At 41.9% G+C, this 22299-nt stretch overlaps 1 protein-coding gene across 2 annotated transcripts; it reads left to right on the top strand.

The window, feature by feature from the left end:
* Positions 1-4874: 4874 nt before the first annotated feature.
* Positions 4875-20600, top strand: mfsd14ba (major facilitator superfamily domain containing 14Ba). 2 transcript variants are annotated; one of them, XM_036139966.1, is made up of 12 exons: positions 4875-5176; positions 9848-9946; positions 10047-10109; positions 11243-11370; positions 13141-13255; positions 13335-13553; positions 14656-14769; positions 15704-15775; positions 15853-15965; positions 17258-17355; positions 17439-17602; positions 19746-20600. In XM_036139966.1, exons 1-12 carry the CDS (start codon positions 5078-5080, stop codon positions 20016-20018), a joined length of 1557 nt encoding a protein of 518 aa, XP_035995859.1. In that variant the 5' UTR covers positions 4875-5077; the 3' UTR covers positions 20019-20600. The 2 variants fall into 2 exon arrangements, with proteins under 2 accessions (XP_035995859.1, XP_035995858.1); XM_036139965.1 differs by having other exon boundaries at positions 19743-20600.
* The last annotated feature ends 1699 nt before the right edge of the window (positions 20601-22299 follow it).

Genomic DNA, 22299 nt, shown 5'->3' with positions numbered 1-22299 from the left:
GTCTCTCTAGGATTAAGCCTCTCCTCGTTGGTGTAACCTGGGCTCAGTAATCCAGGCTTTTATAATGTCCCTGCTGGCTTATTTTAAATCTCTGTACAGTAATTAGATAAACAGATTATTTGTCACATCTTCTTGATTTATAACAGGTACAAAGAAACAGGAGCACATCTCTCTAATGTTAATCTCTCTGCACCGACTGCCCGTCTATTTTAGCCTCACTTTGACGGTAGTTGTATTTTTTATTGTACTATGTTAATGTTAATAGTTTCTTATTGTTTTATCTCCGTCTTGTATTTTACTGGTCGTGCAGCCCTTTTGTCAACCATGTGATGTTTTTAAAGTGCTGTAACATAAATAGTTGTTAGAAAATCCTGTAGAACTGCGGGTGTAATGACGCTTTCTGTCCTCTAGGTGTCACTAAAAGAAGCAAAAATAACTTCCCTTCACGTTTATCTTGCAGAAGGAGGAAATGTTCTACAGTTTTATTCATCAAACCGACATCATCAGGAGGAAATCTCACCTGCTGAGATCTGGAGGCGCCCTGAAATTAACGTCTCTTCCTCGGCTCTTCTGCGTTGTTTGGCTGACGCCACCAATCGGATGTCCTCTGCAGCTCAGGTTGCAGGTAAACCTACACCTGGCCTGTGTGCAAGGTCCACTGCTGCCATGCAACCGTGTCCAAGCGCAGCGTCAAGCCCTCAGAGAGACGCCAGGGGAGCTGTGGAGGTCCACCTGCTGCAAAGCGACCGCTCAGTTTCATCAGCAACACACCGGGGCTCCTCAGGTTTCTCCTGTTTTATCGCATTTCATTCTAGAAACAGATCATTTAGATTCTGTTTCTCTCCGAGCCAGATCCCCCTCACATAGATGCATGATGCACACACTGGTAATTAACTTTAGACTTTGTTGTTATTCAGATGTGCATCATATGATACAGGGATCCAAGGTGCAGAAACATTCAGCCGCAGCGTTGTTTTGTAAATTAAAGTCGCAGCACAGCAGCAAATCTATCCCTGAAAGGAGAAATAAAAAGGGATGGATGAACAAAACCTGACCACCACGTTGGAGAAGATATGGAGACAAAGAAGCAGAGCTGCATATGTAAAACAAAAATGACGAGTTTGTCCCAGAGACAGAAAGAGGTCGACAGACTCAGAGGAGAGGAAATATGGAGCAGGAGCCGCATCAGCATCTGTCCACAGACCAGGAAGGATCTCATGTCCACGCTTTGCACAAACGAGCCTCAACGTTTCAGTCGCTATGAAAGGTTCAAAGGTTAAAACAGAGGAGAAAATTAAAGTTCAGCAACGTTCTTCACGTGTTTCAGGAAACAGGAAACAGACCATCAAAGATGAGAAGAGGTGCGATGTTCCAGACACACGCCAGGCAGGAAAGACATCAGCAATGAACTTTGTGGCCATTTAGCGTCATTATTTTCTCACTGCCAACGTTGCTGAACTTTTAAAATCCATTTAAATTTAAAAGTACACAACTCAAAGTTTACTGCATTGTTTGCATCATTATTATTTTGCACTGCCAACATTGAACTTTTTAAATTAATGTATTTTTTTTCCCACCATTATCTTTGCACTATAAACATGGTGGAACATTCTTCTGCAAACCTTTTTTAAAAACTGCTTTTCTCCTGCACTGTTACATTCTTATCACTGCTGCACTCTATATTCTAATGTTATTTTTATTTCAATTGCAATCTCATTACATTGTGGTAAACTGTATGCAACAAAATTTCGATTTGTGCACTAAATCACAATAAAGTTTGTCTGAATCTAAGTCTAAGGTCAGAATATTGCACGGTTTTAATAATACTCACCTGTACACTGTGAATCGCACACTGTCCATTTCCCCTACATTGTTTACATTGTTTACATTTCAATTGATTACATAATTCACTGCTGCACCGTATGCTGAAATTTACTGCAATTTCCTGTGACTTTTCAAGCTGTATACAAACGAAATTTCGTTCTGTTCGCACTTTGTGCATGCAAAATGACGAATAAAGTTGTCTAAGTCTAAGAAGTAACCGCTGCTGCCCATCAATCTGGGAAGAGTCATAAACTCAAGTCCAGATAATCAGGAGTTGATCATGATTTATTTTACCAGCTGAGAACATGTGAGAAAGCCGCCAAGCAGAGGAAGAATGCAGCAGCTTCACTGACAGGTTCTCAGTTTCACGTCTAAATGAAGGAAACAACTTTTGTAATAATTTAACTTTGACAGGTGAGACCAAAGAAGAGCAGTTTGGGCGAAATGCAAAACACCAAACAGATAATTTCAGCACAACCATCTCCCTGTAAAGCACGGTGGTGGAGAGGCCATGATTGGGCCTTGCTTCTGTCCCCACAACCATCAGAGAGAGAGAGATTGAAAAAAGAACAATAGAGACTTTTTGCTGCTAGAGGTAACTTTTCGAGCTGCCTTTAGCAGCATTTCCATTTTGGCTTTATCATGTGTTCAAGTACAGAAAACAGGCCTAAATCTGAATGCTTTTACTCTTAATTGTCCTTTCCAGATTTAGCTTCAGACGAACATTTGTCCATATTTCTTAATTTTCTTCAAATGATCACTTAGAGACAAACTTTATTGTTGTTTTGTGTGTACAGAGTGCACAGAAAACGACATTTCGTTGCATACTGTTTACGACAATGTAGTGAGATTGCAATTGAGATAAAATAACATTACAATATAGAGTGCAGCAGCGATAAGAATAAGAGTGCAGGAGAAAATCAGTTTTTAAAAAGGTGTGCAGCAGAATGTTCCACCATGTTTATACGGCAAATCATCAGGATTATGACGGCAGCACAGAGTCAACAATAAAAGCCTCTATCATCTCTGGTTGTCGTTATTTGGCCCTGAAGCAGCGTTTTGAAGCATCCCTCAGAAATCAAAGGCTTCTCAGCTTCTCTGCTGGTGGCTGGTGACGTCAGCAGACAGCTCACGTTTTCTTCCGTCGCCACATCTCAGCCATGTTTTATTCATTGAAACACACAGTCCTGCACAAAAACACACACAGCGCAACAACCACAGCCGCCTACACGTGCTCTGCTCATCTGTTCACCTCCGTCTGGCGCTGTCCAGCCAATCGGGACGCAGCAGGCTTTTCAAAATAAGAAACACCTGGGCAAGGATTTCTGGGAAGACGTGGAAAAACGGCAATAAAACGCGCTAAAGTTATTAGATATTACATTTAATGATGTTATTATGCGGAAAATGTCAAAGAAAGACGCCCATTCCATCTGCTTTTGATGTGATGCCGCTTTATTACGAAGACAGGTATTTTCTGTTTCCGGTCTCGTGCAAGAATGTGTTACATCACGTGTTGTTAAAACGCGCTCCTGATGCTCTGATGCTTAAACGAACCTTTAGGGTGAAACGTGTGTATTTCTGACAGCGACGTCAGATGGAGGATCCTCAAACTGACCCTGAGCTTAAATAGAAAACGAAATGAAGAAATAAAATCAATTAAAAACAGAACCGAGGCGGACCGTGTCCAGAAATTCACCCGGAGAGGGGGGAAAGCATTTCAAAATAAAAGAGCCTGAATGTGCGTCATCCAGGCATCCTGCACAGTCTGGAAAAGTTTTGAAATGACACATTTAACAATCTATACTGGTGTGGATGTGTATGGAAATGGTGCATCCATCCATCCATCCATCCATCCATCCATCCATCCATCCATCCATCCATCCATCCATCCATCCATCCATCCATCGGATTTTTGTTAAAGTTTTACGAAAAAATAATGAAATTTGAGTATGAACTATTAATGGTTTAATCTAAATAAAATTCTAAAAGTGAATTCTGCAGATCTGTTCACTTTGTAAATCATAAATAAAATAACTTATTTACTTTAAACTGAATACTTTTTGCATTTATTGTCAGGTTCTGCTGAGATATATTATTATAAAAAAAAACTGCTCCACTGATGAAGAAATGAAAACCTTGTAGTTGCAGGAACAAAACAAAGCTATTCTACATCCTTTAAGAAATGAGAAGGGAGAACATATCTATATATTTAGTTTAAAAATATTTGTACTAACTGATATAAAAAATTAAAAAGGGTTTCTCATAAAAGGGACCTTAATAGCTAAAACTGGCATTTTAAGGGGGTAAATATTTAAAAAACTTCAAGCAAAAGGACTTGTTACGTAAGGCGAGGACTGAAATTAAAATGGCCTTTAAAAGACTTTATAGCTATTTTTAAAAGAGTTTTTATGTGTCCAAGAGACACAAGTGGGGCCGTTTATGTTCTTTCATTATTATTTCATTATTATTTTATTATCTTTGAGCAAGAAATAAAAATCGACCAGAAAGAGTTAATTGCTCATTTTTACTTGAGCAGACCTGATTGACCCCAATAAACGTCTAATTTGCATTTTTGAGACGATATTAAAACAAACTTAACGTTCATGTTTTTCAAGTAAACAGGGAAACAAAAACAACGAAAAGATTAAATAAAGACAACCGAACCCCTAAAACCTCAACATTGAACTCTTGCCCTTTTACATATCGTCTTTGTTTATTTCATCTTTTTTTTCATGCTCTCCATGTGTTTTTATTTAGCGCTTACCTGTTTTACTATGTAGCACTTTGGGATTTGTATAAATATAAAGTGCCTTACAAATCCAATGTATTATTGTTATTATTATCAACAGACTTCCACCACTAACACTGGTATTTAAAGGATCGGCATTTCAGAAGTGAGGTTAAAAATAATTTCTTTAAAAAAAGATAACTAAATGTTGATTGTGTGGTAACATTTCAAACACTACTAATATTTTACCAACCGGCTCTTATTTTGTAAAGTGACCGGAAGTGTTGATGTGGTTCGGTGTAACTTGACTACGTCACCGAGCGTCATCACCACCAGTACTGCGGACTGTCTGACTGAGCTGGACGTCTTCTGTGAGACAGAGCGGTGAAATAAAACCCAACAAATCTGACAGTTCGGCGGCTTTTTTCCAGCAGGCAGCTCGGTCCGGCCTCTTCGGGGCTAAAACACAAAGGAATCCTGGAAGCAGCCGGAGAACCGCGGATATCCACGCGGCAAGGATGCTTCATGACCCGCGGCAGGTGTGAGGAGATGGCGGCGGAGCCTCCGGCGGCGCCCGGCCGGGTGGTGCTGGTCAAGAAGATCATCATGAAGGACGGCGCGGCGGTGAGTGGCCGGCCCGCCATGTTTGCCTCGGAAACGGAAAGATTCGGTGCTGAAAACCCGTTTTTATGGAGATCTGTTCTTATTTATTTATTTATTTATTAAATGTACCTCAGTAGAAGCGATGTTCCCGTGTGGACACGATTCGTTAAACCTTGCAGCCTGTGACGTAACACCGAATTAACGGCTGAAAAAATCTCAGAAATCTCAGATCTTGCCGTTAAATAAAGTGACGCCATTTTTAAAAAAAAAAGGTTAAATCACGGTTTAATTGCGTTATAACGGGATCGTGTTAAATTAAAGCTGGTCGTTTTTTTTTTTTTTTTTTTTTTTTTTTTTATTCGGTTCTAGGGAGGAAAATAAATCGTCCTGATCCCGAACAGAGCGGTTCTGGTCCAAAATGGCCGTGTTCGGTTCGGTTCTGGTCGGTTTCGGTGGTGGAGGAGCGGTAATAACGGGGAGCCAGACGCAGGCTGGGCTCTTAACGGCGGTGCTGATGCGGTCCGGACGGATCCGTTAAGTGTTACATAACGCCCCCCCCCCTCCTCCGCCTCCCCGGGGAGGGCGGAGGAGACGCTGGCTGCGGATCCGGCGCTCCGCCAGCCTCCATTTTAACACGCAGAACCGAACCGAACCGCTCGGTGCGGTCCACTCGGAACATGTCTGAGGAAATAAATAATAATAATTAAAAAAAACGGATTTAATCTCATGGTTTTACTCTGGTCGTGTTTTAGTAACGTTACTGATGAAGCCTCCTTCAGACTATAATAATAATAATAATAATAATAATAATATTAATAATAATAATAATAATAATTAATGATGATGCATTTTATTTCAAAAGCACTCAAGGACATTGTAATAAATTAAAACAAATAACAATACAGCAACAAAGCATCAGTAATCTAAATTAAATACCAAATAAAAGGTGTATAGAGGGTAGGCTGCAGGTTTTATTTTATGATTTTTTGCTCCAGACCAACAGAAAGCGGCGGATGATATTCAAGAAGGAATGTTTTGAAACCTTTGAGCCTTGTTTACTCTGAGAGTCCTAAATAAAATCCAGAAGTTGCGGCGCTGCTGGACCTCCGTGCAGCTGTTCTATGAAGGCCTCAGGGGTTCTGTAGAGAACATCCAGCATCATGGAGACTAAAGAACTCAGCAGACGGGTCAGGGAGGAGCTTCTGGGTCAGGTTCTACAGAACCTCCCAGAGTTCTGATCATCATGTGGACCTGCAGAGAGGATGGACCACCTGCAGACCTACCAGGACATTGACGTCCACCTGGACTGACAGGCTGGACCAGGAGAGCATTCATCAGAGAGCTTTGGGGGAGCTGCAGAGGTCCACAGCTCAGGTGGGACCATTTGTTAAGAGGACAGCTATCAGTCTAGTGGAGTAAAAATCTGACTTTTGGCAGAAGCTATAGTTGAAAGTAGGGCAGGGCAATATATGGAGATTTAAAAAAAAAGGGATAAAAGATGTGACTATACTGTTAATATCAAGATGGTCTATGTTGTTCTATAATTCTATTTTATGTATTCCAGCAGGCTATTTTTCTGCCGTTAATCATATTTTTCTACAGCCTTTTGTTCAAACTGTGCCTTTGGGATCCAGCTTCAGATTCAGAGACGGCTTTTTATAATTACTTAATGAAAAGAAAATCATATCGATTTAAATATCGTTTATCGACATTCAGCCTAAAAATATTGGGATGTTATTTTTGGTCCGTATTGTCCTGGTTGAAAGAAAGTCGTGAGAATCCAGTTTTCAGTTTGCCACCAACGTGAGGAAAGGTGCTTTTACTGAGACGATCCGCTGTGTGCTGCAGATGGAAGCATGGTGGTGGCAGCATCATACTGTGGGGGTCATCTTCTATTTCTACTTTTAGCACTGATATGGATAAACCTGTGCCTTTAAAATGTTGCTGTGGTACCGAAAATGATTGAGTATGTTTCTTTGTATCAGGAAAACCCTACAGGAAACCCAGCAGGTTGCATCCAATTCAATTAAATTTTATTTATATAGCTCCAATTATTACCACATCATCTCAAGGCTCTTTCCAAAGTCAGACTCCATCAGATCCTCCAGGTAGGTGAGAAAGTTTCCTCTCTAAGGAAACCCAGCAGGTTGCATCAAGTCTCTCCAAGCAGCATTCACTCCTCCTGAAAGAGCGTAGAGCCACAGTGGACAGTCGTCTGCATTGTTGATGGCTTTGCAGCAATCCCTCATACTGAGCATGCATGAAGCGACAGTGGAGAGGAAAACTCCCCTTTAACAGGGAGGAGAACCTCCAGCAGAACCAGAACCAGGCTCAGTGTGAACGCTCATCTGCCTCCACCAACAACTGGTCATTTTTTAAATTCTAACTTCACTGCATGTTCTGCGGAAAAGTTCTCCTTTCACTTTTAAAGTAAGCCAGAAACCTGAAAGAGTCAACAAAGTGCTGAAAGCTCGTCACCTACCTGGTGGTTAACAAGTTCTAAAGAAAACTAGAAGATTTTTTTCCCTTTTTTCTTCCACTAAACTTTCCATTTCTGTTAATATGGTTTTGTCAGCAGTCGTCCTCTCTGGCCACAGCGCTTTGGATCACAAAGTAAATTTTTATTGGTCTGGTGACATTTTGGCATAAAACAGTTCAAGACTCGTCTGTAAAATCTCAGATAATTTTCTCTCCACAGTTACGAGACGTTCCAGTTTTTCAGACGGTAACAGGAATCTGATTTCATCCTGTTTGTCGTAAAGAAAGCAACAATGCTTAAACTAGAGCCGAGGCCAGAGGAGAGCAGAGCACCTCCTCCTCCTCTGTGCGTTGTGTGTCAGCAGGCCGGTGCTCCAGTTCTCCTCTGGCATCAGGAAAATGCTTTCATACGTTATGAGCACAATAAAATGTGAAGAATAAAATGACAAAGGTTAATTTATTAACGCTTAGATCAGCTTCCTACTGAGATCTGTGTTTGTTTCTGGCAGCATAAATCAACCCGTCTGAGCCGGGCGGCCACCGGCTCTTTGTTAGTGACCAGGAAGTCCAGGTTCTGCTGGTTTGTCTGAGCACGGATCATCATGTTTCTATTTGTTTACAGGGATGCAAAGTCTCTGGTTCGTTTGAGCGCCAAGAAGACTGGTTTCTGCTCCAGTTGTGGCCTTTATCTGGGGGCTTTTGTTGCTTTAGTGGCGGCCTCCATGTGCCGATGGCTCGCGTAATTCTCTAAATAAGATGGCTACCAGGTAGGTGGAGACAAACACTGGAGCTAGTCGAGTCACTCACAACACGGGACAGCCAGCTTCACCACCGGAAACGTTACTTTTATGTCTGTATAAGTAGATTAAATAAAAATAAATCAGACAAGAAACAAAGTGCTGCCTGGAAGAAATGGATCTTTGAGACCAGACGGGTTCTGGAAGCTGCGATGGAACGGATCTAACCCGAGAAGTTAAAGAGGAACTCCGGGGATTGCTTCTCCGCTTGTTTGGTGTTTCCAGTCGTGATTAAAATCACAGCGAGCTTCAAACGTTGATGCCGTCTGACCCATAAGGGCTCGCTCAGCGGGTCGGTCCGGTTCTATAAACCCAGAACCTTAACGAGACTCAAACTGGCTTTTTTCCAGCTGATGGGGTTCTGTTGGGTTCTCAAAGCCACGACCTTCAGTCGGGTTGGGGCTGCGCCATGTTACCATAAAATTAATGTTTGATTTTATTTAGACTTTCTTTGCATTAATTACAAGCAACAAATATGTCTTATAGAAATTCATGTTTATAGACAAAAACCAGACATTGAGCAGCTTTTTAATTAATCTGAACATTTTTATTGTTCATTTTAGCGTCAGACTGCAGCTAACAGACAAAGCTACATATTAAACAGTTTTACTGGTACTTGATGCAATGATAAAACTCTTGAATGTTTCTGGTAATTAAGTATTAATCTAATAAACTCGAATTCAATTGATAAACTGAAATTATCTCACTGATCTCTAATCAATTTAAAAAAAATAAACTTAAATGGGTATCGACTTATACATATTGGGTCCTTTTGGAGGGGAAAAAGACTCATAAATACCTATGATATATGAAATAATTATAAAATACTTCACACCAGTAAAACAACATAACAGGACCTGTTGTCGTGGTCAAGGACCCTGTTGTGATTTAAGGTTAGCCGTTTCCTCGTGTTGTTGGTTTTATTTTATTTCCAGACGTTGAGAAAAGGTCAGGAAATAAAAGTAAATGAATTATCATCCAGTTATTTTCTAAACACACTGAATAAGTAGCATCACGCGTCGTAAAGTCTGTTTTTCTTGGAGGTCGTATCCAAGCTAGCGCTAGCATAACGTGGCTATGCTAACGTGGCTATGCTAACGTTAGCTTGGATAAATCAAAGGTTCTGCTCTATGAAACCAGTTCAGGCTAAAGTCCTTATGGGTCAAACTGCATCTCCAGTTATTTTAAACTGATTTACGGATTAATTTCCTACCTGCGTGGTTCTGTATCGATGCGGTCCGACAGGAACAGATCTGGCCACAGATTAGCTTGGATAACCAACATAAACGCTTTTAAAGTCGTCATTCTAGGGATGCGATCTCTACGGAGTTCCCCTTCCTTCTCGAACTGTCAGGCCATAAAATTTTTTTAATGTGGCTAAAATAAAATGTCTTTTCTTTGTTTTTGTATTTTCCAGCCCCAGCAGGGCATCGGCCGGCCCAGCGTCTATCACGCAGTGGTGGTCATTTTCCTGGAGTTCTTCGCCTGGGGCTTGCTGACCACGCCGATGCTCACCGTAAGTTACTAGAAACACCCTCTGCCTGGGATCTGCGCTTGTTTCTCTTCTAAACGTCCACTTTTATTTGTTTTTGTGTAATATTTGTGTTTTTTTGTAGGTTTTGCATGAAACATTTCCTCAGCACACGTTCCTGATGAACGGACTCATCCAGGGTGTGAAGGTAAGATTAAAGCTGATCTCTTCTGGAGGGAATTTTGTTCCAGTGTTTTTCCAGGCAAAGAACTCGTTTTTGTAAATGGAAATTAGAAAAAAATGCTATACAGAAATTAAACTTTGCAAAATTTGTAAATCAAAAAACGGGTTTGAGAGTAACGTTGGTGTTTTCGCAGATTTTCTTTTTTTCAAAATTAAAAAGAATAAATGTTTTTTTTCCAGATTTTCGTTTCTCACATTTAGTTTTTTCAAAATAAAATAAAAATTATTTTTTTCAGATCGTATTTTTTTCACCTTTTTAAAAAAAATAAAAATATTAAATGCTTTCTTCAGATTTTATTTTCTCAGATTTAGTTTTTCAAAATAAAATAAAAATTATTTCTTTCAGATTGGATTTTTTTTTAAAAATTAAAAAAATTAAATGTTTTCTTTTTTCAGATTTTATTTTCTCAGATTTAGTATTTTCAAAATATATATTTTTTTCAGATTGGATTTTTTTCACATTTCTTTTTAAATTAAAAAATTAAATGTTTTCTTTTTTATATTTTATTTTCACAGATTTTGTTTTTTCTAAATTTCTTTTTACATTTTATATTTTCAGATTTGTTTTTTTGTTTTTTTTTTACAAATTTCTCTTTTTCATATTGAGTTTTCTGAATTGCCTTCTCTTCAAATTACGTTTTACAGATCACATTCTCTTCATTTTTCGCTCTTGATGCACATTGACCAATAAAAAACGTTCCTAACCTCTCTGCTGACCAATAGAAATGCGTCTTTGCCCGTCACTCCAGAGGAAAGCCCGCCCCCAGAAGTGAAGAGAATGTGATTCCTAAAACTCAATTTGAAGAAAATGCAATTCATAAAACTCTATCTGAAAAAGAGAAATATGAAAAAAGATAAAATTCAAAATATAAAATCTGTAAAAAAAAAAGAAAGATTTTATTTTAATTAAATATGAAAAAAAAAATTTTTATAGAATAAAATAAAATCTGAGAAAACTGCAGTTACTCTCAAAACCTTTTTTCTTGATGAAGAAGTTTAATTTTCTTCACATTTCCATTTACAAAAGGTGTTCTTTGCAACAATATTGGCAGAAGATTCCCTCCATAAACTGATGGCGTTCCCCTTTCTCTCGTTCAGGGCTTGCTGTCGTTCATGTCTGCTCCTCTGATCGGAGCGCTGTCAGACGTTTGGGGACGAAGGTCGTTCCTCCTCATCACGGTCTTCTTCACCTGCGCTCCCATCCCCCTGATGAGGCTCAGCCCCTGGTAGGTCTGGATGTAATCTGCAGTAATCTGGAACCTGAGGAAATTTGTTTCCTGTCATTCAGGAACCGGGTTGGATAGAAAGCAGAAAGTTCTTGCTGGTTCTGGGACTCCGTGGCAGATTAGCGGCACCACGTCTAGACAGGAACTCGTTAAGGAACGCCGTTAATTGGCTCCTTAATCACAGAGACAGGAACGCTTATTGGACTCTGATAGTTTTATCAGTCTGGTAGCAGCAGTCTGGTTCTGATCATTGTGTCAGGAATACGGATAAAGTTACAGTACATGCATAGTTACTCTAAACCTGCTGGTTACTTTTTCACAGCTTCTTCTATGCACCTTCATGGAGCTTAAAAGTTAAGTTTCCAGAACCGTTGCAGAACTTCGGGCTGCTTTCTGTTTGCAGAACCTCCAGATTAAAACGCTTCCAGGAGGGTTTTCTAAAGAACTTTCAGGTTTTCTGGAACTTTCTGCTTATTCTCCTAAAATGGTCAAAGAACCATCAAGGTTTCTTGCAGGTCATTAAAGAAGTTGAACGTTGTTCTTGTGGAAAATTAGAATAATATTGAATATTTGTTCATATATTCTATAGATTCATCACACAGAGTGAAATATTTGTGATTTTGACGATTAATATTTAGAGATGATTTAAAATTTCCCCCAAAAAAACACATTTCAGCGTCTCAGGAAACCAGAACATTGTGAAAAGGTAAATATTGGAAACTGGTGGTGCCACGCCCTAAACTGCTGCTTCCCAGAGGGCTGGATCCAGCCGGCCCATGGAAAGTTGAGTGGAAGGAAAAAATGTGGCAGAGGTTTCCTGAAGCCAACATGCGCCACGCCGCATGGATGCAGGAATTAGGGCTGAACGATTTTGGAAAATAATCTAATTGCGATTTTTTTTTTTTTTTTTATATATATTGCGATTTAATGCGATTTTTTTTTTCCCCCCCAGTTTAATTTATCATGTCTTTTTAAACATATACAAACAACAAATAATTTTATTTCCTCGCTGTGCAGATTTGTTGCTTAAAGACCCACAGCATCTAAACTCAGAGCAGAAATGATTGCGTTCTGCTTACAATATATTTCAACCAAAATTGCAATTTTGACTCTTCTCTGTGTTAACCACAAGCAACAAAAATGGCCTCTAAATAAAGACGTTTGTAAACAAGGACTATTTTAAATATGAACTTTTAATGTTTCTACTAATCAGAATATTATTCAAGAGAACAGCTTTTAATTTAATTGGACATCAATCCTTGTTGAACATAAAGTGCAACCAACAAGCAAGTCTATGTATTAAACTGATTGACCTGTACTTAATGCTAAGTATACTCTAAAACAAGTAATAAAATTAGATTATCTCACTGCTGCAACAGTCTTCCCTTCCATGTGGAGGCAAACCCACTTTAAACATTTTACCAACACCTAAAGGATGCGTCTGATTCATTAATTGTTACATAGCCAAAAATTGCAGACCTCTGCGATTTGGAAATTGGGTTTTTTTTAAATCGCGATTATATTGAAAATGCGATTAATTGTTCAGCCCTAGCAGGAATTCATGCAGAGAATAGGAAACTTTTTACAACGTTCTGGTGGTTTGTTCCTGTTTTGACCCAAAACCTCCAGGTTCCTCTCTGAGAACTTTGTTACTTTGGCAAAACTGTTATCAGATTTAATCAGATTCTCACTAAGGAACTAATTAGTATTTATGTGGTTTAGGAAGAAAAACCAGATTTAGAGCCTTTATCTGTGCTGTTCCTCCTCCAGGTGGTACTTCGCCATGATCTCCATGTCCGGCGCTTTCTCCGTCACCTTCTCAGTCATCTTCGCCTACGTCGCCGATGTGACGGACGAACGGGAGCGCAGCACCGCCTACGGCCTGGTAAGAACCCCCGAGCCGGTTCTTCCCGACCCGGACCGGGCCGCCGCAGCGTCACCAACCTCTGCTCCCTCGTCTCCAGGTCTCCGCCACGTTCGCCGCCAGCCTGGTGACGAGCCCCGCCATCGGCGCCTACCTGTCGGCCTGGTACGGCGACAACCTGGTGGTGCTGCTCGCCACGCTCATCTCGCTGGCCGACATCTGCTTCATCCTGCTGGCCGTCCCCGAGTCGCTGCCGGACAAGATGAGGCTGAACACGTGGGGGACGCCCTTCTCCTGGGAGCAGGCCGACCCGTTCGCTGTCAGTAACCCACAACCTTCTGTCCAGAGTTTAACGAGTCACATCACTTCACTGAGCTCTATAACACACTGGAGTGCTAATCACCGTCTGTTAGAACGAGTCGCTTTGAAGCCACCAGCCGCCATATTGGTACTCCCTATTTCCCCCCAGTAACTAGGGAATATGTGCGCTACAGCATCGAATAACAAGGATTTTCTCATGTTCAGGGGGGGGCTTAAAACTTTTAAAATGTCAAATGCCATATACTTTTATTTTATGTTCTAAAACTATCAAGTGCTGAGAAAGTCATGTGCTGAAATATTTTGCATTTTATTAATTTAAATATATATGTTTAACATTTATAAATATATAAATAACAATATACAAAAACATATATTTACATATGTGTATACATATATACATATACACCTACTTATATATACATATATATATATTTAATATGAATACCATGTAAAATATTTCAGCACCTAATTTCCTAGTAGTTGATAGTGTTAGTTCATCCACTGACTGTAGAATTACCTGTGAAACGTTTTCACTCAGCCAGAAAACTGCTTGTTGTTGCAACCAAATCCTGTGGGATTCTGTGAGAGTAGGGAGTAGCAAGATGGCGGCCAGTGACTTCAGTTTTTCGGCAAAATCAGCACTCCAGTGTATTATATAGCTCAGTGCATGACTTCCCTTTTCAACGCTGCTGTACTGCAAAAACGGGGCTAAAAATAAGTCACATTTTCTTTAAATTAGTGCATTTTTCCTTGAATTGAGCAGCTAAATAAGATTATCTGCCAATGGAGTGAGTGTTTTGACCCCTAAACTAAGATAATTAGATATACTGCACCTGAAATAAGATTATAGAGATGAGTTGTTCCTATTTTAAGTGCAAAATATCTCATTCCATTGGCAAACCATCTTATTTACCTGCTTAAATCAAGGACAAATACACTAATTTCAAGAAAATTTTACTTATTTTTAGTTTAATTTTTGCAGTGTGTGCTCTGGAGCCTAGAAAGAGACGATTGTAGACGCGTCTGACCTGCTTTAATGATGATGATGATGATGATGATGATGATGATGATGATGCCCCTCTCTCCTGTCTCTCTCTCAGTCTCTGAGGAAGGTGGGTCAGGACCCCACCGTCCTGCTGATCTGCATCACCGTCTTCCTGTCTTACCTGCCGGAGGCCGGACAGTATTCCAGCTTCTTCCTCTACCTGAGACAGGTGAGCCCAGCGCTGCTGTGAGCGTATGAACAACTAAAATACTCTGTTCAGTTTTATTTCTATAGCTCAAATTAACATCACATCATCTCAAGGCTCTGTCCAAAGTCAGACTCCATCAGATCCTCCAGGTTGGTGAGAAAGTTTCCTCTCTAAGGAAACCCAGCAGGTTGCATCAAGTCTCTCCAAGCAGCATTCACTCCTCCTGAAAGAGCGTAGAGCCACAGTGGACAGTCGTCTGCATTGTTGATGGCTTTGCAGCAATCCCTCATACTGAGCATGCATGAAGCGACAGTGGAGAGGAAAACTCCCCTTTAACAGGGAGGAGAACCTCCAGCAGAACCAGAACCAGGCTCAGTGTGAACGCTCATCTGCCTCCACCCACTGGGGCTTAGAGAAGACAGAGCAGAGACACAGAAAGCTCAGAAGCTCACATTGACCCAGGAGTACTTTCTATGTTAGAGAAGACAGAGCAGAGACACAAAAAGCACAGAAGCTCACATTGACCCAGGAGTACTTTCTATGTTAGAGAAGACAGAGCAGAGACACAGAAAGCTCAGAAGCTCACATTGACCCAGGAGTACTTTCTATGTTAGAGAAGACAGAGCAGAGACACAGAAAGCTCAGAAGCTCACATTGACCCAGGAGTACTTTCTATGTTAGATGGTAATAGAGGATGATCTGCCTCCCCTGATGATGTCACAGCTAACAGAACGTCAGACGGTAAACTCTAAACGGGTTTATTTGAGTTCAGTAATTAGCAGAGACACGTGCTGCCAGGTTACATCAAACTTTTCTGATAAAGCAACACAAATCAAACTTATTGCACTAATTATGTTGCTGTGGTGATGCATGGTGGAGGCAGCATCATGCTGCGGAGAGACTCTCCCAGCAGGACCGTTTATATTAAAATGTTCTGGTCACTGTTTCCCTTCAGGTCCAGAACTTCTCCTCCACCACCATCGCGGTTTTCATCGGGGTGGTGGGCATCCTGTCCATCGTGGCGCAGGTACCAGCGCTCTGCAGTCCTGACTCTGTTGTTTCTGTTTAAACCCTTAATTAACGGCTCCGCCTGTGTTCCTGCAGACTCTCTTCCTCACGCTGCTGATGAGATATCTGGGGAACAAGAACACGGTTCTGCTGGGTCTGGGTTTCCAGATCCTTCAACTGGCCTGGTACGGCTTTGGATCAGAGCCATGGTAAGACTCCAGGCGCATCAGTCATAGCTGAAGGTTCTCCTGCTCACAGTTTGTCCTAAAGATGACCGAGGAGAACCTCACGGATCCGTCAGAACGGCTTTACAGAACCGATTTAAGTCAGATATGAGAAACAGCCTTCTGGTGAGGAAAGGAGCAGGAAAACTCAGACTTTTGTGGTTCTTTCTAAGATGTTATGAGAAGGTGGATCCAAAGACGTTTAAGCTGGTTGGACATTTTATCACCAGTCCTAAAAAAAAAAAAAATCTTCTGGATCTTTTTAAAAACAAATAATATCAGGAAATGTCAGGAAATATCATTGTTTGCAAATAAATCACTTTATTTGCAAACAGATATTTTCCAGTGTTTATGTTGAGATGCAGGTTATTGTTGATTATTCACTGTTTTGAGGTTTGGAGCAGAGATGCTGCTGCTGAACGATGGTTATTGTTTAAAGGTGCATAGCTGCCTTATTTTAGTTTATTTATTTATACGTCAGTATAAATAAATAACGTTTTTATGAAAGATTATCACGTCCTGCTGGCGTATTAGTAGTTGTTTTGGTCTTCTATGCTTTGTTTTTGCTCAGTTTGTTAGTAATTAAAGCCTTTAGAGTTTATTTTTAATAACAGAGGAATTACGTACTGAGCATGTGCAGCAGGGCCTAAAACAAGGAAGCGGCTAACGGCTATTAGCATCTCTCAGTGAAATGATGAAGAAAGGTCCAAGATTCAGTGAAAAAAATATGATTCCAAGATGAAAAGCCTGGAAATTGTCTCTAAATACAATCTGAACGTACCAACATGATGATAGTTCTGCGATCCTGCCACTAGATGGCGCCACATCTGTTTATATCTGCTAATCGCGCCTGACGCTGGGGCTATTTATTTACAAAAAAGGACCATAAAACATTGTCAGGATGGAGGCTTGGTGTATATAACTTTATTTTATCATGACGCTTTCTGGTCTTTTTTAAGCATATAATGTGGCTATGTACCTTTAAGGCTTTAGTCCAGATCTGTAGATTATTACGGGCCTCTGAGATGTAACTTTTTTTAACTTTAAAGTGTCATAAATGATGTGAGCCGGTTTTAATCCCGGTGGGAGGTCTTATTTTCCTTTCCTGGAGGCGGATCAGCGCTGGCTGAAGATGAGAGCTTCTTATGGTCTGATTATATCACATTTAATCACACTGAACAGAACTAAAGACAGAAAACAGCCTGTGGGGATAGAAAGGTTCAGGGAAGCTGAAGTTTCAGAGCTGAAACATTCACCGTGTCTGCTTTCTGTCACAGGATGATGTGGGCGGCCGGCGCTGTGGCAGCCATGTCCTCCATCACCTTCCCTGCAGTCTCCGCTCTGGTGTCGCAGTCGGCTGATTCTGACAAACAAGGTGAGCGAGAACGTCTGGCCCGTCGTCGGCTCGGCCTGTAAATGCGTCAGCGGGGCTTCAACGCGGCTTTGTCCCGTCTGCAGGAGTCGTCCAGGGGATGATCACCGGCATCAGAGGGCTCTGTAACGGCCTGGGTCCCGCTCTCTACGGATTCATCTTCTTCCTCTTCAACGTGGAGTTCAACACCATGGATCCCATTCAGGAGGAGTACAGCATCGACCCGCTGCCTCTGCACGGCCCCACAGAGGTAAACGCCCCACGGACTCTGGTCCTGACGTTACACCTGTGGTTTAAACGTCTGATTATTTAGAGAGGAGACGAATAACATTCAGACCTGAAGACGTTTTTCTGCTGCTGATGTTTCTGAGATCCTTCGGTCTAAACCCGGCTCTCAAACTCCAGTCTGAGCTGCTGTCAATTCAATTCAATTTTATTTATATAGCGCCAAATCATGAAACATGTCATTTCAAGGCATTTTACAAAGTCAAGTTCAATCATATTATACAGATTGGTCAAAAAATTTGCTACATAAGAAAACCAGTTGATTGCATCAAAGTCTCTCCAAGCAGCATTCACTCCTCCTGAAAGAGCGTAGAGCCACAGTGGACAGTCGTCTGCATTGTTGATGGCTTTGCAGCAATCCCTCATACTGAGCATGCATGAAGCGACAGTGGAGAGGAAAACTCCCCTTTAACAGGGAGGAGAACCTCCAGCAGAACCAGAACCAGGCTCAGTGTGAACGCTCATCTGCCTCCACCCACTGGGGCTTAGAGAAGACAGAGCAGAGACACAGAAAGCTCAGAAGCTCACATTGACCCAGGAGTACTTTCTATGTTAGAGAAGACAGAGCAGAGACACAGAAAGCACAGAAGCTCACATTGACCCAGGAGTACTTTCTATGTTAGAGAAGACAGAGCAGAGACACAGAAAGCACAGAAGCTCACATTGACCCAGCAGTACTTTCTATGTTAGATGGTAATAGAGGATGATCTGCCTCCCCAGATGATGTCACAGCTAACAGAACGCCAGACCAGGTGTACCTTCTCTGAAGAGAAAAATGACAGAGAACAAAAAGTTAAAAGCTGAAATAACAACAAACAATGCAGATTGGAGAGCAGTAGGAGAACTCAGCAGAGAGAAATAGACCCTGATGTCCTCCAGCAGCCTAAGCCTATAGCAGCATAACTATAGAGGTAGCTCAGGGTAACATGAGCCACTCTGACTAGAAGCTTTGTCACAAAGGAAAGTTTTAAGCCTAGTCTTAAAAGTAGACGGGGTGTCTGCCTCACGGACCAAAACTGGGAGTTGGTTCCACAGGAGAGGAGCCTGATAGCTAAAGGATCTGCCTCCCATTCTACTTTTAGAGACTCTAGGAACCACCAGCAGACCTGCAGTCTGAGAGCAAAGGTTTTTTCAGGTCCAGCTGAGGACCTGTCCTCCTTTAAATCCGACCCGGTCCTCAGCTGGACTCTGTAGGACACAGAGGACAGAAGTTTGAGACGCCTGGTCTAAACCCCGACCGTCTGCAGACCCGCCTTCAGGCTGCGTCCAGAAAAAAATACTGGCTTACTAAAAAAAAAAACCTTCTTAGAAAAAGCTCAAACATTGATCCTAGAGTTTAAGATGCACCTGATCAAAGTTCAGATGCTAAAAAAACTGGAGAAATGGCCCCAGACCATAGAAACGTAGAAAATCTTAAAAGTAATCCAGTTCCTCTGAGATAGTGGACCGCCACCTGGGGGCGCATGAAGGTACTGCAGGGGAGGGCAATAACAGCCTTTCCTTTAGAAACTCCAGACCTGCTAAATGTGACATCAGCGCCCCCTGCTGTTTGGTCTGTACCTGCAGTCAGTAGTCTGATGGAAACTATTAATAAACTCCTAAAAAAAAGTCTGAAACTTTATGTAAAGTTTGTCTTTAATATTAATGAATTGATATTATTTCTGCCATATGAGGTTCATAGCTGGTTAGAAGTTGACTGCAGATACGAGTCGGGTTAAAAGCCGTTTATATTGTTGTTAATATTATATAATTAGAAAATGTTGAAACAGTCTAGTTGTTATAAACTGTTATGTTGTAAATTTACCTATATGTATGTTATACATTGAAAAGGGATTCTGGGTAATCTTCAGAAAATGATAAAAGTAAGTTTATTTATTTTTTTATTTTACCCATTATGTTGGGTAATTCATAATTTTTTAAGAGAAATCATAAAAGACCCCAGAAAGCTTTCAATGTATGAATAAAAACAACTGAGAACTAAAAACTGTGAATTATTTAGGGTTTGAAAGATCTTCATCCCTTTTCCTCTGAGCCGTTTATAATAAAAATTTTATCGCGCAGCCTGAACCCTGACATAAACGTCTTCTCCCGTCTTCTGTTCCCAGCAGACGCTCATTCCCGGCCCGCCCTTCCTGCTGGGGGCGTGCAGCGTGGTGATCGCCTTCCTCGTCGCCCTCTTCATCCCAGAAAAAACCTCCTGCTCCTCCTCCTCCTCCTCCGAGCTCTCGCTCAGCGACAAGCCCCACCCGGACAACAAGGAGGCCATGTCCTCGCTGGCCGGCGTCCACATCAACACGCCGCTCCCGGGCAGCGACGAGGAGACCCCGCCCTCCGCCAGCGGCGAGGACTCCGAGCCGCTGCTGCACGACAGCGTCGTCTGAAGGAGGCGGCGAGCGCGCCGGCCGCCGAAACGTTGTCGTTGTTTCCGTTAGCCAACAAGGCGAGACTGAGTGTACTTTTCTCGTCAGAAGTTTTTGCCTCTTTGCCGCACGGCGGGATGAACTTTGTGCTTCAGTGATCCAGAGGAAGCATCGTCCCGACCAATCAGGATCCATCCTTAATGAGCGAGTTGAATGCGACGCCCTGATTGGAGGGAGGAGGATTTGACTGACGGAGGCAGGATGGAGGAGACGAGCGCGTCTGTGTGGAAGGATGCAGATCCTGTGATGTTTGAGGCTTTTTTTTTACCTTTAGATCATTTTGAACCTGTTTTTAATTCACAAGTCAACCGTAAAGGCAGCCAAAACATCCGTGTTTATTTATACTGTTTTATTTTATTTTGGAAGTTTAATATATATATTTTTTTGGTTTTATTCTGGATCCGTCGGCGTGTTTCAGTTTTTAAAACCAGCTCAAACCGGAGAAATTACCCTTTTTTTTTTTTTTTAAACCAAAGCAAAACTACAGATAATTAGAAGGAATCCTTAAATTACAGTGAAAAGTAAAACTAGGGGCCCTAAAGAGAAACAGACATGATGGAGTCAGAGTCACTTTATCGCTTTCTAATCTTTATTCTCCCTCAGATCCCGACACGTCCTCAGGTCTGATTTCTCCTGGTAGACGTTTTCCCCCCTGGCAGCGGCAACGTTCCTGTCACAGAACTTTATACTTGAAGCATCCGAGAGCGTAACAGTATTTAACTGCCATTGTGTACATAGCTAGCGAGGCCAGGACTTTAAAATGTAAACGCACTTTTGAATGAAACCCTGGTTTGTCAATGCCAGGTTTAGAGGGCACGTATCATCATCTTCCACGGCTTTTCCTTTTTACTCGTGTTCAGAGTTGATTTATGCGGTGAGGAAGGAGGGAGGGAACGCAGGAGCTTTAAAAACTATAATTTCTAACAGGAACCCAGGCGCCGTTAAGCTGGACGTCGTTTCTGCTCCAGTTCTGACCAGCATCTTCGCTCTGCACCGCTCATCTGAAGACTTCGCAGCGAGCCAAGCAGAAATTATTCAAGTCTCACATTTTTTTTTACTTGCGTTGGTCAGACAAAATATTCTGTGGCCACCCGCTCCACAGGTCTGTCTGCAGTTAGCTTTCCCACATAGCCTGGCTCTAGAGTCACTGGAAGCTAACGCTACACACGCTGTGCGTCGAACAGAAGGGCAGCTAAACATCTTCTTTGTTTGGCTCAGGTACGGAGGCAGAGCTAATTATCGTAGCTACACATGTGGAGGGGCAGTTATCAATTAAAAGTGAGTAAAAACTGCTGCTAAGGTCAACGTTTTCTTAACTGGTGCTCTCAAACAGCCTCAGCGGTCCGGCTGTTGACTCCCTGTTCAAATTCTCTGTAGTAGCCAGGATATGAACCAAGACGTCCGCTTTTCCTCCACTCTGGTGATCTTTTTAGCCGACATGTTCGCTCCCCATCCTTTAGCCCGGGTCACACTGACTGCGGTGCGGTTCCGGCGCCGCAAGGAACCCAGTTAATAAAAAAATTAATAAAAATCTACGTGTCTACTCACACGTCTGATTACTGAGGCCGTGCGGTGCCGCCAAATATAGAAGGACGATAGACCGGACGCCCCAGCATATTTTATGAGCCAAACAGGAAACACTATATAGGGTAAAGTTCTGGTGAATTTCAGAATAAAAGCACCGCACCAACTTAGCTAGCTTGACAAAACGGCGACACAGAGACACGAGGAAACAGAGTTTAGCCCTAAAAATGAAACCATTGCCGGTTTTAGTCTGAGGGGAAGCAGAAAGGTCCTTTCTGCAGCTGGTAGGCAAACCGGGCCTAGATCAGAACCGTGACCCGGTCCGTAGCCGGCGTGAGGCCCGGGTTTCACTAAGCCGCCGCACATATCTCTGTTTTAGGGGTTCTAAGCTGTAAAAGATGATGATGTGTACTTTTTAAATCAAAGGCAACTGGACTGCTTTCACGGTCATCCTAGATATTTCAGCTGCTCTGAGACGCTTCTCCGGTTCCTCGTGCCGGGAATCGGGTCAGACCCGCAGAAGCCTTTCAGACGTAACCAGGAACGTCTGTAGGAACCGAAACAGAAGTGCCGTTCTCGTGAAGCACCTACGGAGGAACCCGATTCCTTATGGAGGATTTCCATCTTCTTCTTCTCTTTTTTTTTTTTTTTTTGCTGTTTGGTCCTCGGTGGCCGAGTCCAGCCTCGGATGGGCAGCTAAATATTTCTGATGTTTTGT

This window comes from Fundulus heteroclitus, chromosome 8, assembly GCF_011125445.2.
Source record: "Fundulus heteroclitus isolate FHET01 chromosome 8, MU-UCD_Fhet_4.1, whole genome shotgun sequence".
Classification (NCBI taxonomy): Eukaryota; Metazoa; Chordata; class Actinopteri; order Cyprinodontiformes; family Fundulidae; genus Fundulus; species Fundulus heteroclitus.
Note: the sequence above shows the minus strand (reverse complement) of the source record. Positions and strands in the feature narration are given on the sequence as shown.

What these genes read in the sequence shown, in the direction of transcription:
- mfsd14ba (XM_036139965.1), top strand. Translation starts at nt 5,078, where the DNA reads ATGACCCGCGGCAGGTGTGAGGAGATGGCGGCGGAGCCTCCGGCGGCG. An exon ending in CTGATGAGGCTCAGCCCCTG is followed by an intron (nt 11,371 to 13,140) that starts GTAGGTCTGGAT and finishes TTCCTCCTCCAG; the next exon opens with GTGGTACTTCGCCATGATCT. An exon ending in TCTTCCTCTACCTGAGACAG is followed by an intron (nt 14,770 to 15,703) that starts GTGAGCCCAGCG and finishes GTTTCCCTTCAG; the next exon opens with GTCCAGAACTTCTCCTCCAC.